At 44.7% G+C, this 18,743-nt stretch overlaps 1 protein-coding gene across 1 annotated transcript; it reads left to right on the top strand.

The window, feature by feature from the left end:
* Positions 1-3,082: 3,082 nt before the first annotated feature.
* On the top strand, positions 3,083-3,652 carry LOC126427968 (speckle-type POZ protein-like). The gene has a single exon (XM_050089855.1). It carries the CDS (start codon positions 3,083-3,085, stop codon positions 3,650-3,652), a length of 570 nt encoding a protein of 189 aa, XP_049945812.1.
* Positions 3,653-18,743: the final 15,091 nt, after the last annotated feature.

Raw genomic sequence — 18,743 nt, 5'->3', positions numbered from 1 at the left:
AGCGTAAATATTGGACGACTGAACAGTGGAAAAACGTTGTGTGGAGTGACGAATTACGGTACACAATGTGGCGATCCGATGGCAGGGTGTGGGTGTGGCGAATGCCCAATGAACGTCATTTGACAGCGTGTGTAGTGCAAACAGTAAAATTTGGAGGCGGTAGCCGGCCGCCGTGACCGAGAGGTTCTAGGCGCTTCAGTCCGGAACCGCGCTGCTCCTAGGATCGCAGGTTCGAATCCTGCCTCGGACATGGATGTGTATGATGTCCTTAGGTTAGTTAGGTTTACGTAGTTCTATGTCTAGGGGACTGATGACCTCAGATGTTAAGTCCCATAGTGCTTAGAGCCGTTTGAACCATTCGGAGGCGGTGGTGTTATGGTGTGGTCGTGTTTTTCATGGTGGAGGCTTGCACCCCTTGTTGTTTTGGGTAGTGTGGTGTCACCGCCGGACACCACACTTGCTAGGTGGCAGCCTTTAAATCGGCCGCGGTCCGTTAGTATACGTCGGACCCGCGTGTTGCCACTGTCAGTGATTGCAGACCGAGCGCCGCCACACAGCAGGTCTAGAGAGACTTCCTAGCACTCGCCCCAGTTGTACAGCCCACTTTGCTAGCGATGGTGCACTGACAAATTACGCTCTCATTTGCCGAGACGGTAGTTAGCATATTCTTCAGTTACGTCATTTGCTACGACCTAGCAAGGCGCCATTATCATTTGGTATTTATCTTGTGATGCCTGTACCGTCAGACCGATGTTCACCAATTATGGATTAAATTTAAGTATTCCAGTAGCTACGTACTTTTCTTGCTAGTATAATTACTTTACCTGTTTCAGACCTCACGCCAGCCTGCGTCAGCTTAAACGCGTGCCTTTCAGCTTCCTCCTAGTGGCTTGGCTGTCTTGCCAAGCCGCAACAGGTAGCACTATCACAGCACAGGTCTACATTGATGTTATAAGCACCTTTTTGCTTCCCACTGTTGAAGAGCAATTCAGGGATGGCGATTGCACCTTTCAACATGATCGAGCACCTGTTCGTAATGCACGGCCTGTGGAGGAGTGGTTACACGACAATAACATCCCTGTATTGGACTGACCTGCACAGATTCGTAAACTGTATCCTACAGAATACCTTTGGGATGTTGTGGAACGCCGACTTCGTGCCAGGTCTCACGACCGACATCGATACCTCTCCTCAGTGCAGCACTCCGTGAAGAATGGGCTACCATTCCCCAAGAAACCTTCCAGTACCTGACTGACCGTATGCCTGCGAGAGTGGAAGCTGTCATTAAGGCTAAGGGGGGGCCAAAACTATATTGAATTCGAGCATTACCGATGGAGGGGCCGACCGTTGTGGCCGAGAGGTTCTAGGCGCTTCAGTCCGGAACCGCACTGCTGCTACGGTCGCAGGTTCGAATCCTGCCTCGGGCATGGGTGTGTGTGATGTCCTTAGGTTCGTTAGGTTTAAGTAGTTCTAAGTCTAGGAGTCCAATCCCAAAGAAGGCAGGTATTGACAGATGTGAAAATTACCGAACTATCAGTTAAATAAGTCCAGTATTGATTTAAGTGTCAGGAAGTCATTTCTGAAAGTATTCGTATGGAGTGTAGCCATGTATGGAAGTGAAACATGGGCGATAAATAGTTTGGACAAGAAGAGAATAGAAGCTTTTGAAATGTGGTGCTACATAAGAATGCTGAAGATTAGATGGGTAAATCACGTAACTAATGAGGAGCTACTGAATAGAATTGGGGAGGAGTTTGTGGCACAACTTGACGAGAAGTAATTTAGTATTGGAGGGCAGGGTGGAGGGTAAAAATCATAGAGGTAGACCAAGAGATGAATACACTAAACAGATTCAGAAGGATGTAGGTTGCAGTAAGTACTGGGAGATGAAGAAGCTTGCACAGGATAGAGTAGCATGGAGAGCTGCATCAAACCAGTCTCAGGACTGAAGACCACAACAACAACAACATGTGATCAAAAGTATCTGGATACCCCCAAAAACACACGTTTTTCATATTACGTACATTGTTCTGCCACCTACCGTCAGGTACTCCATATCAGCGACCTCAGTAGTCATTAGATATCGTGAGAGAGGAGAATCGGGCGCTCCGCGGAACTCACGGACCTCGAGCGTGGTCAGGTGATTTGGCTGTCACTTGTGTCATATGTCTGTACGCGACATTTCCTCACTCCTAAAGATCCGTAGGTCCACTGCTTCCGATGTGATAGTGAAGTGGAAATGCGAAGAGACATGTACAGTACAAAAGCGTACAGGCCGACCTCGTCTGTTAACAGACAGAGACGCCGACAGTTGAAGAGGGTAGTAATATATAGTAGGCAGACATCTATCGAGACCGTCACACAGGAATTCCAAACTGCATGAGGATCCACTGCAAGAACTATCACAGTTAGGCGGGAGGTGAGAAAACTTGGATTTCGTGGTCGAGCGGCTGCTCATAAGCCACACATCGCGCCGGTAAATGCCAAACGATGCCTCGCTCGGTGTAAGGAGCGTAAACATTGGACGACTGAACAGTGAAAAACGTTGTGTGGAGTGACGAATCACGATGCACAATGTGGCGATCCGATGCGGGTATGGCGAATGGCCGGTGAACATTATCTGCCAGCGTGTGTAGTGCCAATAGTAAAATTCGTAGGCGGTAGATGGCCGTTGTGACCGAGCGGTTCTAGGCGCTTCAGTCCGGAACAGCGCTGCTGCTACGGTCGCAGGGTCGAATCCTGCCTCGGGCTTGGATGTGTGTGATGTCCTTAGGTTAGTTAGGTTTAAGTAGTTCTAAGTTCTAGGGGACTGATGACCTCAGATGTTAAGTCCCATAGTGCTCAGAGGCAATTGACCAATTTGATTGATGACCTCAGATGTTAAGTCCCATAGTGCTTAGAGCCATTTGAACCATTTTGAACCGATGGAGGGAGCCGCCAGGTGTCTGGATAATTTTGATCACATACTGTATATCAGTTGTTTGCTGGGTACAGATCAACCTTTGTCTCATACAAGTATGCAGGGTAGTGTGTAAGGCCAAGGGCTGCTCAGGGCACCGACGGTGTTTCAGATTCGTCCACAATGAGACAAGACCAGAAGGTTGAGGACACCGCAGCCGATGGCCTGGCCGCTCTGCTGGACGCCGGGCCCGACGCCGTGGTGACCCTGGTTGCAGGCGGGACCCGGCTGGCGGCGCACAGAGCCGTCCTTGCGGCCAGGAGCCCCGTCTTCGCAGACACCTTCCGCCGCTTCTCCCTGGAGGCCACCGGCGGCCGGGTCGCAGTCTCGGGTGTGGAGGGCCCTGTGCTGCGCCAGCTGCTGGCCTACCTGTACACGCTGCAGGCCCCCCGGGTGCCCGGCACGGCCCAGCAGCTGCTGGCCGCCGCTGATAAGTTCGGCCTGCCGGGCCTGAGGGCACAGTGCGAGCAGCAACTGGCCGCCGATCTGTCCGTCGAGACTGCAGCCGCCACTGCGGTTCTCGCGATCAGCAACTCCTATGTCAGCCTGAGGCAGGCCACCATTGACTTCATAAAGGCCCATTCCGCCCTGGTGATGGCGACACGGGGCTGGTCTGAAGCGTGGCGCTCCCATCCCAATGTTATGGACGAACTGACTAGCCTCCTGTCGAAGCTCACAGTAGAAACCAGGTAAGCATGAGACAAGCCAGTCGTGTGTTTCCCAGTCCTGTGAGTGTGTGACTGTGTGTGTGTGACTGTGTGTGTATGTGCGTGTGTGTGACTGTGTGTGTGTGTGTGTGTGTGTGTGTGTGTGTGTGTGTGTGTGACTGTGTGTGTGTGTGTGTGAGTGTGTTTGTGTGTGACTGTGTGTGCATGTGTGACTGTGTGTGTGAATGTGTGACTGTGTGTGCATGTGTGACTGTGTGTGCATGTGTGTGTGCATGTGTGACTGTGTGTGCATGTGTGACTGTGTGTGCATGTGTGACTGTGTGTGTGTGTGTGTGCATGTGTGTGTGTGTGTGTGTGTGTGTGTGTGTGTGTGTGTGTGTGTGTGACTGAGTGTGTGTGACTGTGTGTGTGTGACTGTGTGTGTGTATGTGTTTGTGTGTGTGTGTGTGTGTGTGTGTGTGTGTGTGTGTGTGTCTGTGTGTGTGTGATGACTGTGTGTGTGTGTGTGTGTGTGTGTGTGTGTGTGACTCTCTGTGTGTGTAGTGTGTGTATGCATGTGTGTGGGGGTGTGACTGTGTGTGTGGGTGTGTGACTGTGTGTGTGTGTGTGTGTGTGTGTGTGTGTGTGTGTGTGTGTGTGTGTGTGTGTTTTGATGCCTGCTGTAGTATTTGTCATTGAGTATTCTTACATGCATGAGCTCTCTCGCAGCCATCTGATGAGAGCATTTCATTTATTTATTTATTTACATGTAGCCGGCCGGAGGTGCCGGGCAGTTCTAGGCGCTACAGTCTGGAGCCGAGCGACCGCTACGGTCGCAGGTTCGAATCCTGCCTCGGGCATGGATGTGTGTATATCCGTAGGTTAGTTAGGTTTAATTAGTTCTAAGTTCTAGGCGACTGATGACCTCAGAAGATAAGTCGCATAGTGCTCAGAGCCATTTGAACCATATTTACATGTAGGACCAAATTCAGGAGCAAATCTCCAAGGTTATGGAACATGTCAGTACATTGAATTACAACATAAACGTAATAACAGATAAACATAAAACGTTTATGAATGTATTTACACGTATTTATTTACATGTAGAACCAAATTGAGGAGCAAATCTCAAAGGTCATGGAACATGTCAGTACATTAAATTACATCATAAACGTAATAACAGATAACAATAAAATGTTTATGAACCCGAAAAAAGTCAAGCCGTAAGTTTAATTAAACACAATCAACAATACAACAAAAATCAGCCTAATTTTTCAAGGAACTCCTCGACAAAATAGAAGGAGTGGGCCATGAGGAAACTCTTCAGTTTCGATTTGACAGCGCCTGGATTACTGCTAAGATTTTTGAATTCGAGCGGTAGCTTATTGAAAATGGAGGCAGCAGTATGCTACTCGCCTTTTTGCACAAGAGTTAAGGAAGTCCGATCAAAATGCTGGTTTCATTTCTGCCGAGTATTCACCGAATGAAAGCTGCTTATTCTTGGAAATGAGCTAATACTGTTAACAAGAAATGAGAGTAAGGATATATATATATATAAGTTCATGAACCTCTTGTCGATCCCTGTTCACGAGACTGAGCGTTTTAACATTGGCTTCTCTCTCTCTCTCTCTCTCATATATATATATATATATATTGAGAGGCCGATATCAAAATACTCAGACTCGTCAACAAGAGGTTCGTGAACTTACACCACTTATTGCCAGAACCGCCCGTTTTTGATCCAGAAATGTCTTTTTAGAATGGGAAGAATTACCCCAAAATATAATACCATACAACATAAGCGAATGAAAATAAGCAAAATAGACTAATTTTCGTTTCAAACGATCACTCACTTCAGATACCGTTCGAATAGTAAAAATGGCAGCATTAAGTCTTTGAACAAGATCCTGGACGCGGGCTTTCCACGATACTTTACTATCTTATCTGAACACTTACAAAGCTGGACTGTTCAATTCCAATATGCCCATTCAGTGAAATTAAAACATTAGGTTTTGTTGGATTGTGTGCTAGGAACTGTATAAACTGAGTCTTACTGTGATTTAGAGGTAGTTTATTTTCTACAAGCTGTGAACCTGTGTTATGAACTGCACTATTTGAAACCGAGCCAGTGGTGCACAGAACATCCTTTACTATCTAGCTAGTGTCATCAGCAAACAGAAATATTTTAGAGTTTCCCCAAATACAATAGGGCATATCATTTATATCAATAAGGAACAGGAGTGGCCCCAACACTGATCCCTGCGGCAGCCCCCAACTTGACTGTACCTCACTCAGACCCCACATCACAGCCATTCTCAAAACTGTGAATAATGACCTTTTTCTGTCTGTTGCTTTCTCTGAGTCCTCTTAACACGTTCATCCAACCCCTACATTTGTGTTTTTAATCAGATAAGTTAGCTAGTAAAAATCATGGAAGAGACAAGTTCTTGGTAGCTTCAAAAATTGTTTTGACATTACTTACAGTCACTGTTTGTTACATTCCATTCGTACACATGCTTGTATTTAGTTGTGGCATCGAGCCACTGAAAAAATGTAAACTGACTCTGAACACAGGAGGAGCAATTCTACTGGTGGAGGTGATGAATTGTTGCTGAGTACTGACACAGACCAGACACAGTGACGTCTACAGGTTGCAGCCAGGGCATACGACTGTAGAGGCCTTGTTCTGTTTGTTCTACAGTTGACTGTAAATCTGTCTGTGCAAAATAGTGTTTGCTGTCTGTGCTGCTGCCACTGACAATAAATGGTGACATTCTCCATAAATGGCATACTAAGATGATGAGCTTGTGTGTCTCTCACTACCAACGCTAATTTCCTCTGTAGTATGGAGCAACACAGTAAACAAGGGTATCAAGGTATCCAAAATTTCCTGTTCCTTATATTGCCATTCTGTAAATCTTAACTATAGCAAAGCAGACTACAGTTTGGTGTGTTGCGCACTTCTCTTTCACTTTCTCGGTACATGTGTGCAATAGGGCTATAATTCCTGTTACAAAATTTGTTTCTTCCATCTGAGCAGTACAAAGTATGAGGAATAAGTTTTAAGAAGTATGGTACACTCCAGGAGAAAGGGTGAGATTCTCAATCAAAGCATATACAGAAGGCGTCTATCTGTACTTATATGCCTAGCACCCTGTATATGAAATTTAATGTTCAAAACAAAATAAATGTCACCACATTTGCCCTTTCAAGATACGTTACTAGCACATTACCTTTAAATGTAATTCTGTCTGATTGTTCTGAAGTGAAGTGTGGCTGGCCGGAGTGGCCGTGCGGTTCTAGGCGCTGCAGTCTGGAACCGAGCGACCGCTCCGGTCGCAGATTCGAATCCTGCCTCGGGCATGGATGTGTGTGATGTCCATAGGTTAGTTAGGTTTAAGTAGTTCTAAGTTCTAGGCGATTGATGACCTCAGAAGTTAAGTCGCATAGTGTTAAGAGCCATTTGAACCATACTCTGAAGTGTAGTTCAGAAAAATTCTTGATAGCTTACATTGCATCCATGTCATGATACGTAACCGGCAGCCCCTTCATTGGCACGGGATTCACACCCCACTGCATGGTAGTTGTCCATCTACTTTTCATAATATCAGTGTCCCATACAGCTTCCCACTGCATCACCTCCATGTCTATGAGAGGATTCTTGCAGTGATGGTGGTTAATGAACAATCCATCTCGCCATATTAAACAATGAGTAATCACAACCATTAAAACACACACACATCGTACACACACACAAATATAGCTATCAAGACAGAAACATGCCACACTTTTGATAAGATAGGTATCTTTTAACACATGGACATCTCGAACGGTTACTACCATTAAATAACACTTCCAGGTGTGGCATGATATACACAGCCCCTAAACCATTTGTTTTCCTTTCCCATGACTACATCTTCTTTCTTCTTCTTCCTTCGTTTCACCCTCTTTGGGGTACGCTGGACCAATCATTTCTTTGTGCGTTATTCTTTTCTTAGGGCCCAGTACTTCTTCATTGTTTCTGATCTTCTTTTCCTCTTTTCTTCCAAGATGAAGGGTTTGGAATTTTGTATAGATTTGCCTTGGAACCTTGTGTTTTCATCTTTAGTAATTAATTTAGCTGTTCTATCGATAAGTGAATTTTCTGAAACCTTTAATTCTACTAGGTATTTCTCAGTTTCTTTAAACCAGTTGGGTTTTTTTTTGCAGTTACGGAAAAAGCCAAAGATTTGTTTGGTTAATCTGTTGGAACTCATTCTGAGAAGATGACCATAAAAATTTATCCTTTTTCGCATTGTATCTGAAAGTTTTTCAATTTTATTGTTGAGAGTTTCATTTTTGATGAATATAATCTTATTGTCTTGAAATTTTGGTTTTATGATTTTTCTTAAAATTTTTCTTTCCTTTAGCTCAAGTTTCTCTATTTGGCCTTTGAAATTCATGTTTAGTGCTTCTGCTGATTACAGTCTTTCTGGCTTTATCACTGCCTTGTAATGTGTAATTTTGGACCCCCATGAAAGGGATTTTTTTGTTGTATGTATTTTTTGTTAGTAAGAAGGCCAATTCAAGCTTATTTTTTCTGGATTCCATTGCTTTGCTTTCCCCAGCATTCCAAGTAATCCATTCTGCACTATATTTGAATTCTTTTACTATTTCAATCTTTTGTTCTTGAACTTTGAGATATTTACATGAGTGCTTGATGTTTGTCGATATCTTAGTTTTTTCAAGGGGATGTGAAGACCTATTTCAGCTGCTTGTTTCTTTAGTTAGAGAATTTGCTCCCATGCTTCTTCCATTGTTTCAGTAAACAGGGCCATATCACCTGCAAAAGCAATGCAATTTACTTCTTTATCATTAGCTCCATTCATAAATTCCATGACTATATTATATTATCATCCAAATCCCTTCCACAGTTCTTTGCACTTGTCAACACATTACACACAAAGTTTAGTTAAGTGGTTTATTTAGCATATCTCTCTTGTCAAAACAGGAATACTACATATTTGTGTTGCTCTGATATAATACACACTAGTCACATAGTTCATAATGTCAGTCCAAATAAAACAGTAACTGTAAATTATTAAACACTACTGTTTACTATCTGTGCCTCCAATGGCATGATCCTTGACACACGAGCTTCAGACACCACCTGGTCATCACAGAGCAACATTACTTGCATTTTAAGTTTTTTCCACACTAATTTCTGTCCGATTAGGTATTAAAACTGCACTGTCCAATAGCCCCCACATTGCTCCAGCATAAATACAGACTTGTATGAAGCATTCCTTTGTGCTTTATTTTGTCAAAACGTTGCTTGCACTCCTGAGCTACTGGTATGGGTAACCAAGGAGATGCAGTGTGTAAACTGATTAAATAAAATAGTAAGTAATTCATTTTAGTGGACCCACTATTGCCTTGCCATTGGCAGTGTCTCTTCTGTGATTTGTGTGTGGACAATCCCTCAGCATTACTGTCTGCAGTGAGCTGCTCTCTTGCCTCCATGTGAGTAAGCTTCCCTACACAGTGTCTCTCTCTGTGCAGCACACCAGTCGCTGGAGGCAGTGGCAGCAGCACCAAACCTGGCCTCCAGCCGCAGAACAACCGCAGCCGCAGTGACGTCACAGCTGCACCGGCCGTGGCTCCCTGCCGCCTCCCCCCACCTGATGACGCCCGTGTCTACTTCCTGCGGTGAGTTCCTTTACTAAATGTGGATATTTTCAATGGTCGTAAGATGACTTATGGGACGTTAACCGTATATAATGTTTAAAAAGCCTAATGACCCTTTATTTCATTTTTTGAGGAAAAAGAAATTCTAGCTGTCAGGAAAAGTTGTTCCTTTTCTTAATCCTGACATTCGAATAGGCACAGATGAAACTAATTCTCCACATCTATCTCTAGGTTCACACAGTTAATTATATTTAGTTCAAAATAAAAAATTTTGTTCAGTATAGTTATATGGGAATGATACCCGCCAGGGTAGCCGAGAGCACTAATGAACTGCTTCCTGAACTCGGGTAGGGGCGCAGGCCCCAGATCGAATCCACACAGCGGATTAACGACGAGGGCCAGTATGCCGGCCAGCCTGGATGTGGTTTTTAGGCAGTTTTCCACATCCTGCTAGGTGAATACTGGGCTGGTCCCCAAGTTCCACCTCAGTTACACGACTCACAGACATTTGAAAACGTTCGCATTATTTCATGACTTACACTAGACGCAGAAAGCTGGGGTACACTACTTCCGACTCAGGGGGTTTGGGGCGGTGGCAGGAAGGGCATCCAGCCACGCTCTGAAAGTAACACTGCCAAACCCGTCATAACAAAGCCGACCTCGGGTTGGAGTGGGGCAAAGGCCTTAGAAAGAAAGAAAGAAAGAAAGAAAGTTATATGGGAATGATGCTATAAAAGAACATTTTTATCCAAATACACTGCTTATATTGACGTGTGGGATGGAATTTCTGGTCTCAGTTATGGTTTTCAATACTCCACATTAAATCCTGGAAGGAATGTACTCTAAAGGGAGTATCGCTGCATTGAAACTTCACAAAACATTGATTTTACACGAATAAATAATTGTGAATATAGGTCTGTGGCAATCCTGAAAAGAACATTGCTGAAGGAATACCAAGAAGGAAAAGACAAAAAAAAAATGCATCAGTGGAATACAACTATTTCATGTTGTACAGTGTGCGTTTAAATACATGAACTTCACATAATTTTTTTAAGTGACTTTTTTTTGAGAGTACTGAAAAATTTTATTATACTGGGACATGTACTTCTCACTTATCACAGGCATCCCTAATGAACCATGGATCTTGCAGAAATGGGGTGGCTTGCATGCTTCAGCAATACAGAAAACAATATCGCTGGTGCAACCACACTGAAGGGCTACCTGTGGAGACCCCAGACTAACCGACCTGTTGTGACATGGGCAACTGTCTGTGTAACTGACTGACCTGCAGAAAATTGTGGGAGACCACCTTCACACAAAGCAAATTTCGTGTGGTTACTGGCATTGGGGGGGGGGGGGGGGGGGTACCTCTTTTTTTTTTTTTTACTTTAGAATTGGCATTCATGCACCCCATTTTGAAAGGGGTCAAAATACCAGAAGAGTGCCGCAAAATACTTAAGAATGCACAGAAAAGTAAGACTAGCTGATTTCACCAAAATATTAGAGGACTGAGTAATAATGTAGAAGAGCTTTGTGTCTGTCTGGAAAAATTAGAGAGCTTTGCAAAGATAGACACCCTCTGCCTAAATGAGCACAACATGACCACAGGGTTAGATAAAATACACATAAAAGATTACACTCTAGCCTCTTACTCTTGCAAAACTAATGACAGAAAAGGAGGAGTTGTTACATATATTAAAACAGAACGCGAGTCCAAAAATATTAAGAAAAATATGTTTTTGTAGGCATCAGCACATAAAGTAGATGCTTGTGAGTTAATTCAGAATATTTAAGATAATTTTCGTTTATTGTTACATCTCAGTTCCACATTTTTATTCAAATTACATGTTTTGATCAATAGAAAAGAATAATTGTACACTACTGGCCATTAAAATTGCTACACCACGAAGATGACATGCTACAGGCGCGAAATTTAACCGACAGGAAGAATATGCTGTGATATACAAATGATTAGCTTTTCAGAGCATTCACACGAGGTTGGCGTCGGTGGCGACACATACAACGTGCTGACATGAGGAAAGTTTCCAACCGATTTCTCATACACAAACAGCAGTTGACCGGCGTTGCCTGGTGAAACGTTGTTGTGATGCCTCGTGTAAGGAGGAGAAATGCGTACCATCACGTGATAAAGGTCGGATTGTAGCCCATCGCGATTGCGGTTTATCGTATCGCGACATTGCTGCTCGCGTTGGTCGAGATCCAGTGACTGTTAGCAGAATATGGAATCGTTGGGTTCAGGAGGGTAATACGGAACGCCGTGCTGGATCCCAACGGCCTCGAATCACTAGCAGTCGAGATGACAGGGATCTTATCCGCATGGCTGTAACGGATCGTGCAGCCACGTCTCGATCCCTGAGTCAACAGATGGGGACGTTTGCAAGACATCAACCATCTGCACGAACAGTTTGACGACGTTTGCAGCAGCACGGACTATCAGCTCGGAGACCATGGCTGCAGTTACCCTTGACGCTGTATCACAGACAGGTGCGCCTGGGTGAACGAGTGCCAAAACGTCATTTTTTTCGGATGGATCCAGGTTCTGTTTACAGCATCATGATGGTCGCATCCGTGTTCGGCGACATTGCGGTGAACGCACATCCGAAGTGTGTATTCGTCATCGCCATACTGGCGTATCACCCAGCGTGATGGTATGGGGTGCCATTGGTTACACGTCTCTGTCACCTCTTGTTCGCATTGACGGCACTTTGATCAGTGGTCGTTACAGTTCAGATGTGTCACGACCTGTGGCTCTACCTTTCATTCGATCCCTGCGAAACCCCACATTTCAGCAGGATAATGCACGACCGCTTCTTGCAGGTCCTGTACGGGCCTTTCTGGATACAGAAAATGTTCGACTGCTGCCCTGGCCAGCACATTCTCCAGATCAGTCACCAATTGAAAGCGTCTCGTCAATGGTGGTCGAGCAACTGGCTCATCACAATACGCCTATCACTACTTTTGATGAACTGTGGTATCGTGTTGAAACTGTACGGGCAGCTGTACCTGTACACGGCATCCATGCTCTGTTTGACTCAATGCCCAGTCGTATCAAGGCCGTTATTACCGCCAGAGGTAGTTGTTCTGGGTACTGATTTCTCAGGATCTATGCACCCAAATTGCGTGAAAATGTAATCACATGTCAGTTCTAGTATAATCTATTTGTCCAATGAATACCCGTTTATCACCAGCATTTCTTCTTGGTGTAGAAATTTTAATGGCCAGTAGTGTACTTGAATGTAAAATTTATCTGAGTAGCTGCATCAGCAACCCATCTTCTTTACTCAGAAGCACATATCAGAGTGCAGTGTTTTGCAGATGCAGTCTATGTTTTAAAGTGGTGGTGTTTGTAGTTGAGGGGGGGGGGGGGAAGGGAAATAGAGTGAGGGGAGAGGGGAAAGCAGATAGAGAAGAGCAGTGGAGAGATCATGAGTTGAACAAGGGGGATCTTGCTAAAATTATAGAATGCATAACTATGTAAAGCTTCTTGTTCAAGTACCAATAGTATAGAACAGTGAGAGAGTAAAATGTAAACGTCATAAAACAGTAAAATTATAGAATGGAGTGATAGGTATTAAGAGTGTGGAAGAAGCCAGGAAGGGCAGGGATGCTATAGGCTTAACAACAGAGGACCATATGCTAAAATTACAAAAAGTAAATTACGTGAAAACTTGTGTTAAAATAGTGGCATGGAAAAGGGATAAAATACTAGACTACAAAACTGGAAATAAAGTAGCAGAAACTGAATTAATGTCTTAAGATACTAAAAATGTGAAACTTTGTGAATATAGAGCCATGAGGTCTTACACTGAAGGCACAAGATTGAAAATAATTTTAAAAAAAGTACATTAAAATATTAAAAGTACAGGCCAAGAACAATTTATGTGCTATGGCCAATGCTCGAAATCGGGGAAAAGTGGGAAATGGCCAGCCAAGTCACGAAGTGACCAATGTCGCTTTAAATTGGCCGGCCAATGTCCAGTCTTTTCCTGATTTCAGTATTCGGTTGGTCAGTTCACAAAGTGGCTGAGACCAATCGACCAAACTCTGAAGGAAGAAGCAAAGGAAATTTGATTGAACAATTTCAAATTGTATACGTCAGGAAATGCCCAACATTGCTGTAAGCTGACTGGCCAATCTCCGATATTTTCTTGAGTTCAGTATCTGGCCGACCAGTTTACGATGTGGTGTAGACAGATTGGCCAGAATCAGAAGTTAAATAAAGAGTGGATGAATATGTATAATTTCAATCTCCCTTGTAAGAATGTAAACTTTATACAGTATATGCACTTTAGGATTCTTTTATTAATACAACCAGTTTTAAGTTATTACAACAAGTTAAGCTTTTATGAGATTTGGAATTACACAGTATTTTCTTATTTCTGCATTTGCAGCGATTTGTGGCGCAATTAGTAGAGCAATTGCGTCAATTATATCCTTGGCCACTGGTCAGTGACTGTGAAGCTGATGTGGTTCGTAATGAGTTTTCTTCTTTGGCCACGGATTCCAGTGTGAGAAATTTCTTGTGCAGAATAGAGCCCCAGCTTGTGGAAAGTGCTTCGACGTTCATGTCTAAGGCAAGAAAGCTTCTGGGATCCCCACCACCTCTGTCAACATCTACATCTACAGATATACTCCGCTAGCCACTAAGCGGTGTGTGGCGGAGGTCACAATTTGCGCCAAAGTCATATCTCCCCCCCCCCCCCCCCCCCCCTCTGTTCCACTCGCGGATCGCGCGAGGGAAAAATGACTGAACGCCTCAGTACGAGCTCTAATTTCCCTTATCTTTGAATGGCGATCATTGTGCGATTTGAAAATTGGTGGTACTAATATATGCTCTACATCCTCGGCGAAGATCGGATTTCGGAATTTAGTGAGCAGCCCCTTCCGTTTAGCGCGTCGTCTATCTGCAAGAGTGTCCCACTTCAAACTTTCTATGAGATTTGTAACGCTCTCGTGGTGGCTAAATGTACCAGTCACGAATCTTTCCGCTCTTCTTTCGACCTTCTCAATCTTTTGAATCAGACCCAACTGGTAAGGGTCCCATGCAGACGAACAATACTCTAAGATTGAACGAACTAACGTATTGTAAGCTATTTCCTTTGTTGAAGGACTGCATCACATCTGAATTCTACCAATACGTGCGGTATTACGGATGCGAATATTGTCCCCAACTTTTGCAGGTGGCAATTTTGCATCTGAATTTTTAAGTATGAGGGTGGTCTGAAAAGTTATCAGAACGGAACAGAAAAGAAGTACTTACACCACTGAAACTTTTTTATTTTTCAATGTAGTCTCCTTGTAGACTGATGCACCTGGTCCAACGATGTTCCAGTGCCTTGATCCCATCTCGAAAATGAGTTTCCTCCAAGCCTGCAAAACAGTTGTCAACTCCGGTTATCGATTCTTCGTTTGAAGTGAATCTTCGTCCACCAAGAACAATTTTCAGTTTTTGGAAGAGAAGGAAGTCTGACGGAGCCATATCAGATGAATAAGGAGGATGTGCAAGAGTTCATACCTCAGTTCGTGTAATTTTGCCATGGCAACGGCACAAGTGAGCAGGCCCTAATTGTCTTCATGGAAGACGAGTTTCTTCCTCGTTAAACGTGTCCTTTTTTCGCTTATATTTTGTTGCAATTTGTCCAGAAAGTTAGCATAGTATTCTCCAGTAATTGTTTGCCAAGTGGGAAGATAATCTACCAACAGCATCCCCTTCGCATCCCAGAACACTGATGACACGACTTTTCCCCCTGATACTAGTGCACCAAACTTTCATCTGTGATCACAAACTGGCGCAAAAAATATGCTATCCTGATTCTTTCAGAGTGTCAAACTTAGTCAGTAGTTACCTGAGCCCTTGTTATTTTCTGTTCACTCGTCTATATAGGGTGCCTAGGAGAGCTGCTTTCTCGGACCGCTAGGCAACAATTCAAGCAAATCGTATTAATGGAGTTTATTGCAAACTATCAGTTTAATAAGTCACAGCAGCAAAATACTAGTTCTGTTAACAGTTCCACCCTTTCCTCTGTCGTGTGGACCAACCTCTGGCGGCTCTCTGGGACCAACATCCATGCCCCCATTTCCGGCCTCAGAATAGCAGACGCTGTTATCCCTACCCTGATACCCTATTGCTATCTCCAATACCTTGGACCAGCATTTTGCGGAAGTTTGGAGCTCTTCCCACTATCACCCTGTCTTCCTACATCAGAAACGAGCAGAGGAGGCTCGGGCGGTACCCTTCTTTTCTCCGAATCGTGTGTGCTACAATGGCGCCCTAACTATGGGGAGCTAGATCATGCTATCAGTTCATCCCGATCCTCCGGCCCCAAGGCCAGACGCCATCCATATTCAGATGTTGCAGCACCTTTCTCTTGCGGGGATGTACTTTCTGCTTAACACGTACAACCGCATCTGGGCTGAGGGCACATTTCCTGGACGCTGGCGTGAAGCCATCATACCCATACCTAAGCTCAGTAAGGGCAAAAAACTTGCTTCTAGCTACCGCCCCATCTCTCTTACCAGCTGCATTTGCAAGATGATGGAATGTATGATTCATGCCCGACTGGTGTGGTGGATCGAGTCTCGCCATTTACTAACGAATGCACAGTGCGGATTTCGAGCACGGTGTTCTGCAGTTGACCATCTAGTTACTTTGTCCTCCCATCTCATGAACGGTTTTCTACGGAAATCCCAGACTGTGAGCGTGGGTTTCGATTTGGAGAAGGCCTACAACACCTGCTGGAGAACTGGTATCCTCCATACTCTAGATGTCTAGAATATTAGCACTTCAGCATATGTCAACTACCGTCACTTAACTCTTCCTCTTTTCAACAGTCCCACTATTGTCGTGTTCTATTTCATCGCTTTTTATTTCTGTAATGCCTTTTATACGTTATAAGCGCATTACAGATTTCAACTATTGTATCCCCCTTTATTTTACGCTCTTCAATTAATCATTGAAGACTTGTGTCTGCCTACAGTAGAGACATCTAGTGAACTTACAACACGAACATCTTGCCGCTACTGTACGGCAGTTTGTTTTGAACAGTAGTGCTACTGACAACATGACTCGTGCATATGATGTTATTTATATACACTCCTGGAAATTGAAATAAGAACACCGTGAATTCATTGTCCCAGGAAGGGGAAACTTTATTGACACATTCCTGGGGTCAGATACATCACACGATCACACTGACAGAACCACAGGCACATAGACACAGGCAACAGAGCATGCACAATGTCGGCACTAGTACAGTGTATATCCACCTTTCGCAGCAATGCAGGCTGCTATTCTCCCATGGAGACGATCGTAGAGATGCTGGATGTAGTCCTGTGGAACGGCTTGCCATGCCATTTCCACCTGGCGCCTCAGTTGGACCAGCGTTCGTGCTGGACGTGCAGACCGCGTGAGACGACGCTTCATCCAGTCCGAAACATGCTCAATGGGGGACAGATCCGGAGATCTTGCTGGCCAGGGTAGTTGACTTACACCTTCTAGAGGACGTTGGGTGGCACGGGATACATGCGGACGTGCATTGCCCTGTTGGAACAGCAAGTTCCCTTGCCGGTCTAGGAATGGTAGAACGATGGGTTCGATGACGGTTTGGATGTACCGTGCACTATTCAGTGTCCCCTCGACGATCACCAGTGGTGTACGGCCAGTGTAGGAGATCGCTCCCGACACCATGATGCCGGGTGTTGGCCCTGTGTGCCTCGGTCGTATGCAGTCCTGATTGTGGCGCTCACCTGCACGGCGCCAAACACGCATACGACCATCATTGGCACCAAGGCAGAAGCGACTCTCATCGCTGAAGACGACACGTCTCCATTCGTCCCTCCATTCACGCCTGTCGCGACACCACTGGAGGCGGGCTGCACGATGTTGGGGCGTGAGCGGAAGACGGCCTAACGGTGTGCGGGACCATAGCCCAGCTTCATGGAGACGGTTGCGAATGGTCCTCGCCGATACCCCAGGAGCAACAGTGTCCCTAATTTGCTGGGAAGTGGCGGTGCGGTCCCCTACGGCACTGTGTAGGATCCTACGGTCTTGGCGTGCATCCGTGCGTCGCTGCGGTCCGGTCCCAGGTCGACGGGCACGTGCACCTTCCGCCGACCACTGGCGACAACATCGATGTACTGTGGAGACCTCACGCCCCACGTGTTGAGCAATTCGGCGGTACGTCCACCCGGCCTCCCGCATGCCCACTATACGCCCTCGCTCAAAGTCCGTCAACTGCACATACGGTTCACGTCCACGCTGTCGCGGCATGCTACCAGTGATAAAGACTGCGATGGAGCTCCGTATGCCGCGGCAAACTGGCTGACACTGACGGCGGCGGTGCACAAATGCTGCGCAGCTAGCGCCATTCGACGGCCAACACCGCGGTTCCTGGTGTGTCCGCTGTGCCGTGCGTGTGATCATTGCTTGTACAGCCCTCTCGCAGTGTCCGGAGCAAATATGGTGGGTCTGACACACCGGTGTCAATGTGTTCTTTTTTCCATTTCCAGGAGTGTATATTTGACGATGCAGGTGCTGATTTTGCATTTAACATTTGACGATGCCACTATGGCTGCAGTACAATAGGACTTTGTTTTTATAAAACAGATCTGATGATGCTCATTATAGACCGAAATCGGTAATCTGTTACCAAAAGTTTATGACCATAGACGTAAATTAAAGGATACTTATTGTATATACGATTCACTGTTTTATTCGCGACAATATCGCAGCTTGTGGAAGCTCTGGTTCTTTCAATTTATCCAGGTCCCATCTGTTTAATTTAGTATCTTTTCGCCATTTCTTCAGTTTTAATCTACAGTTCATAATCAATAAATTGCAGTTAGTCAAGATCTGTCCCTGGAAATTTATTACAATTTAAAATCTGGTTCTAAAATCTGTCTTGCCAGTAGATCAACAGTCTGAAACTTTCCGGTGTCTCCATGTCTGTTCCAGGTATGCAAACTTCTTTCATGATTCTTAAACCAAGTGTTAGAGATGATTAAATTATGCTCTGTGCAAAATTTTGAAAGGTGACTTTCTCTTTCATTTCTTCGCCAATCAGTATTGACATAGAATTAATCCGTCAGGAAGTTTCAGTATTGGCATACTATTTTTCCTTCTCTTCCTTTTCCTGCTATCGAATTCCAGCCCTCCATGGCAAATTTTCATCTCCTTTAATTATCTGAGTAATTTCTTCCATCTCATCATACATTTCTTCAATCTCTTTACCATCTGCAGAGCCATTGGCATATAAACTTGTACTATTGTGGTAGGCGTGGGCTTTGTGTCTATCTTGGCTATGATAATGTGTTCACTATGTCGTTCATAGTAGTTTACCGGCATTCCTATTTTCTTATCCATTATTAAACCTACTCCTGCCTTAGCCCTGTTTGACTTTGTATTCACCTGGCCAGAATTCCTGTTCCTCCTGCCACTGAACTTCACTAAT

This window comes from Schistocerca serialis, chromosome 12 (genome assembly GCF_023864345.2).
Source record: "Schistocerca serialis cubense isolate TAMUIC-IGC-003099 chromosome 12, iqSchSeri2.2, whole genome shotgun sequence".
NCBI lineage: Eukaryota > Metazoa > Arthropoda > Insecta > Orthoptera > Acrididae > Schistocerca > Schistocerca serialis.
The sequence above is the reverse complement of the archived record's forward strand: the minus strand, read 5'-3'. Positions and strand labels throughout refer to the sequence as shown.

What these genes read in the sequence shown, in the direction of transcription:
- LOC126427968 (XM_050089855.1), top strand. Translation starts at nt 3,083, where the DNA reads ATGAGACAAGACCAGAAGGTTGAGGACACCGCAGCCGATGGCCTGGCC.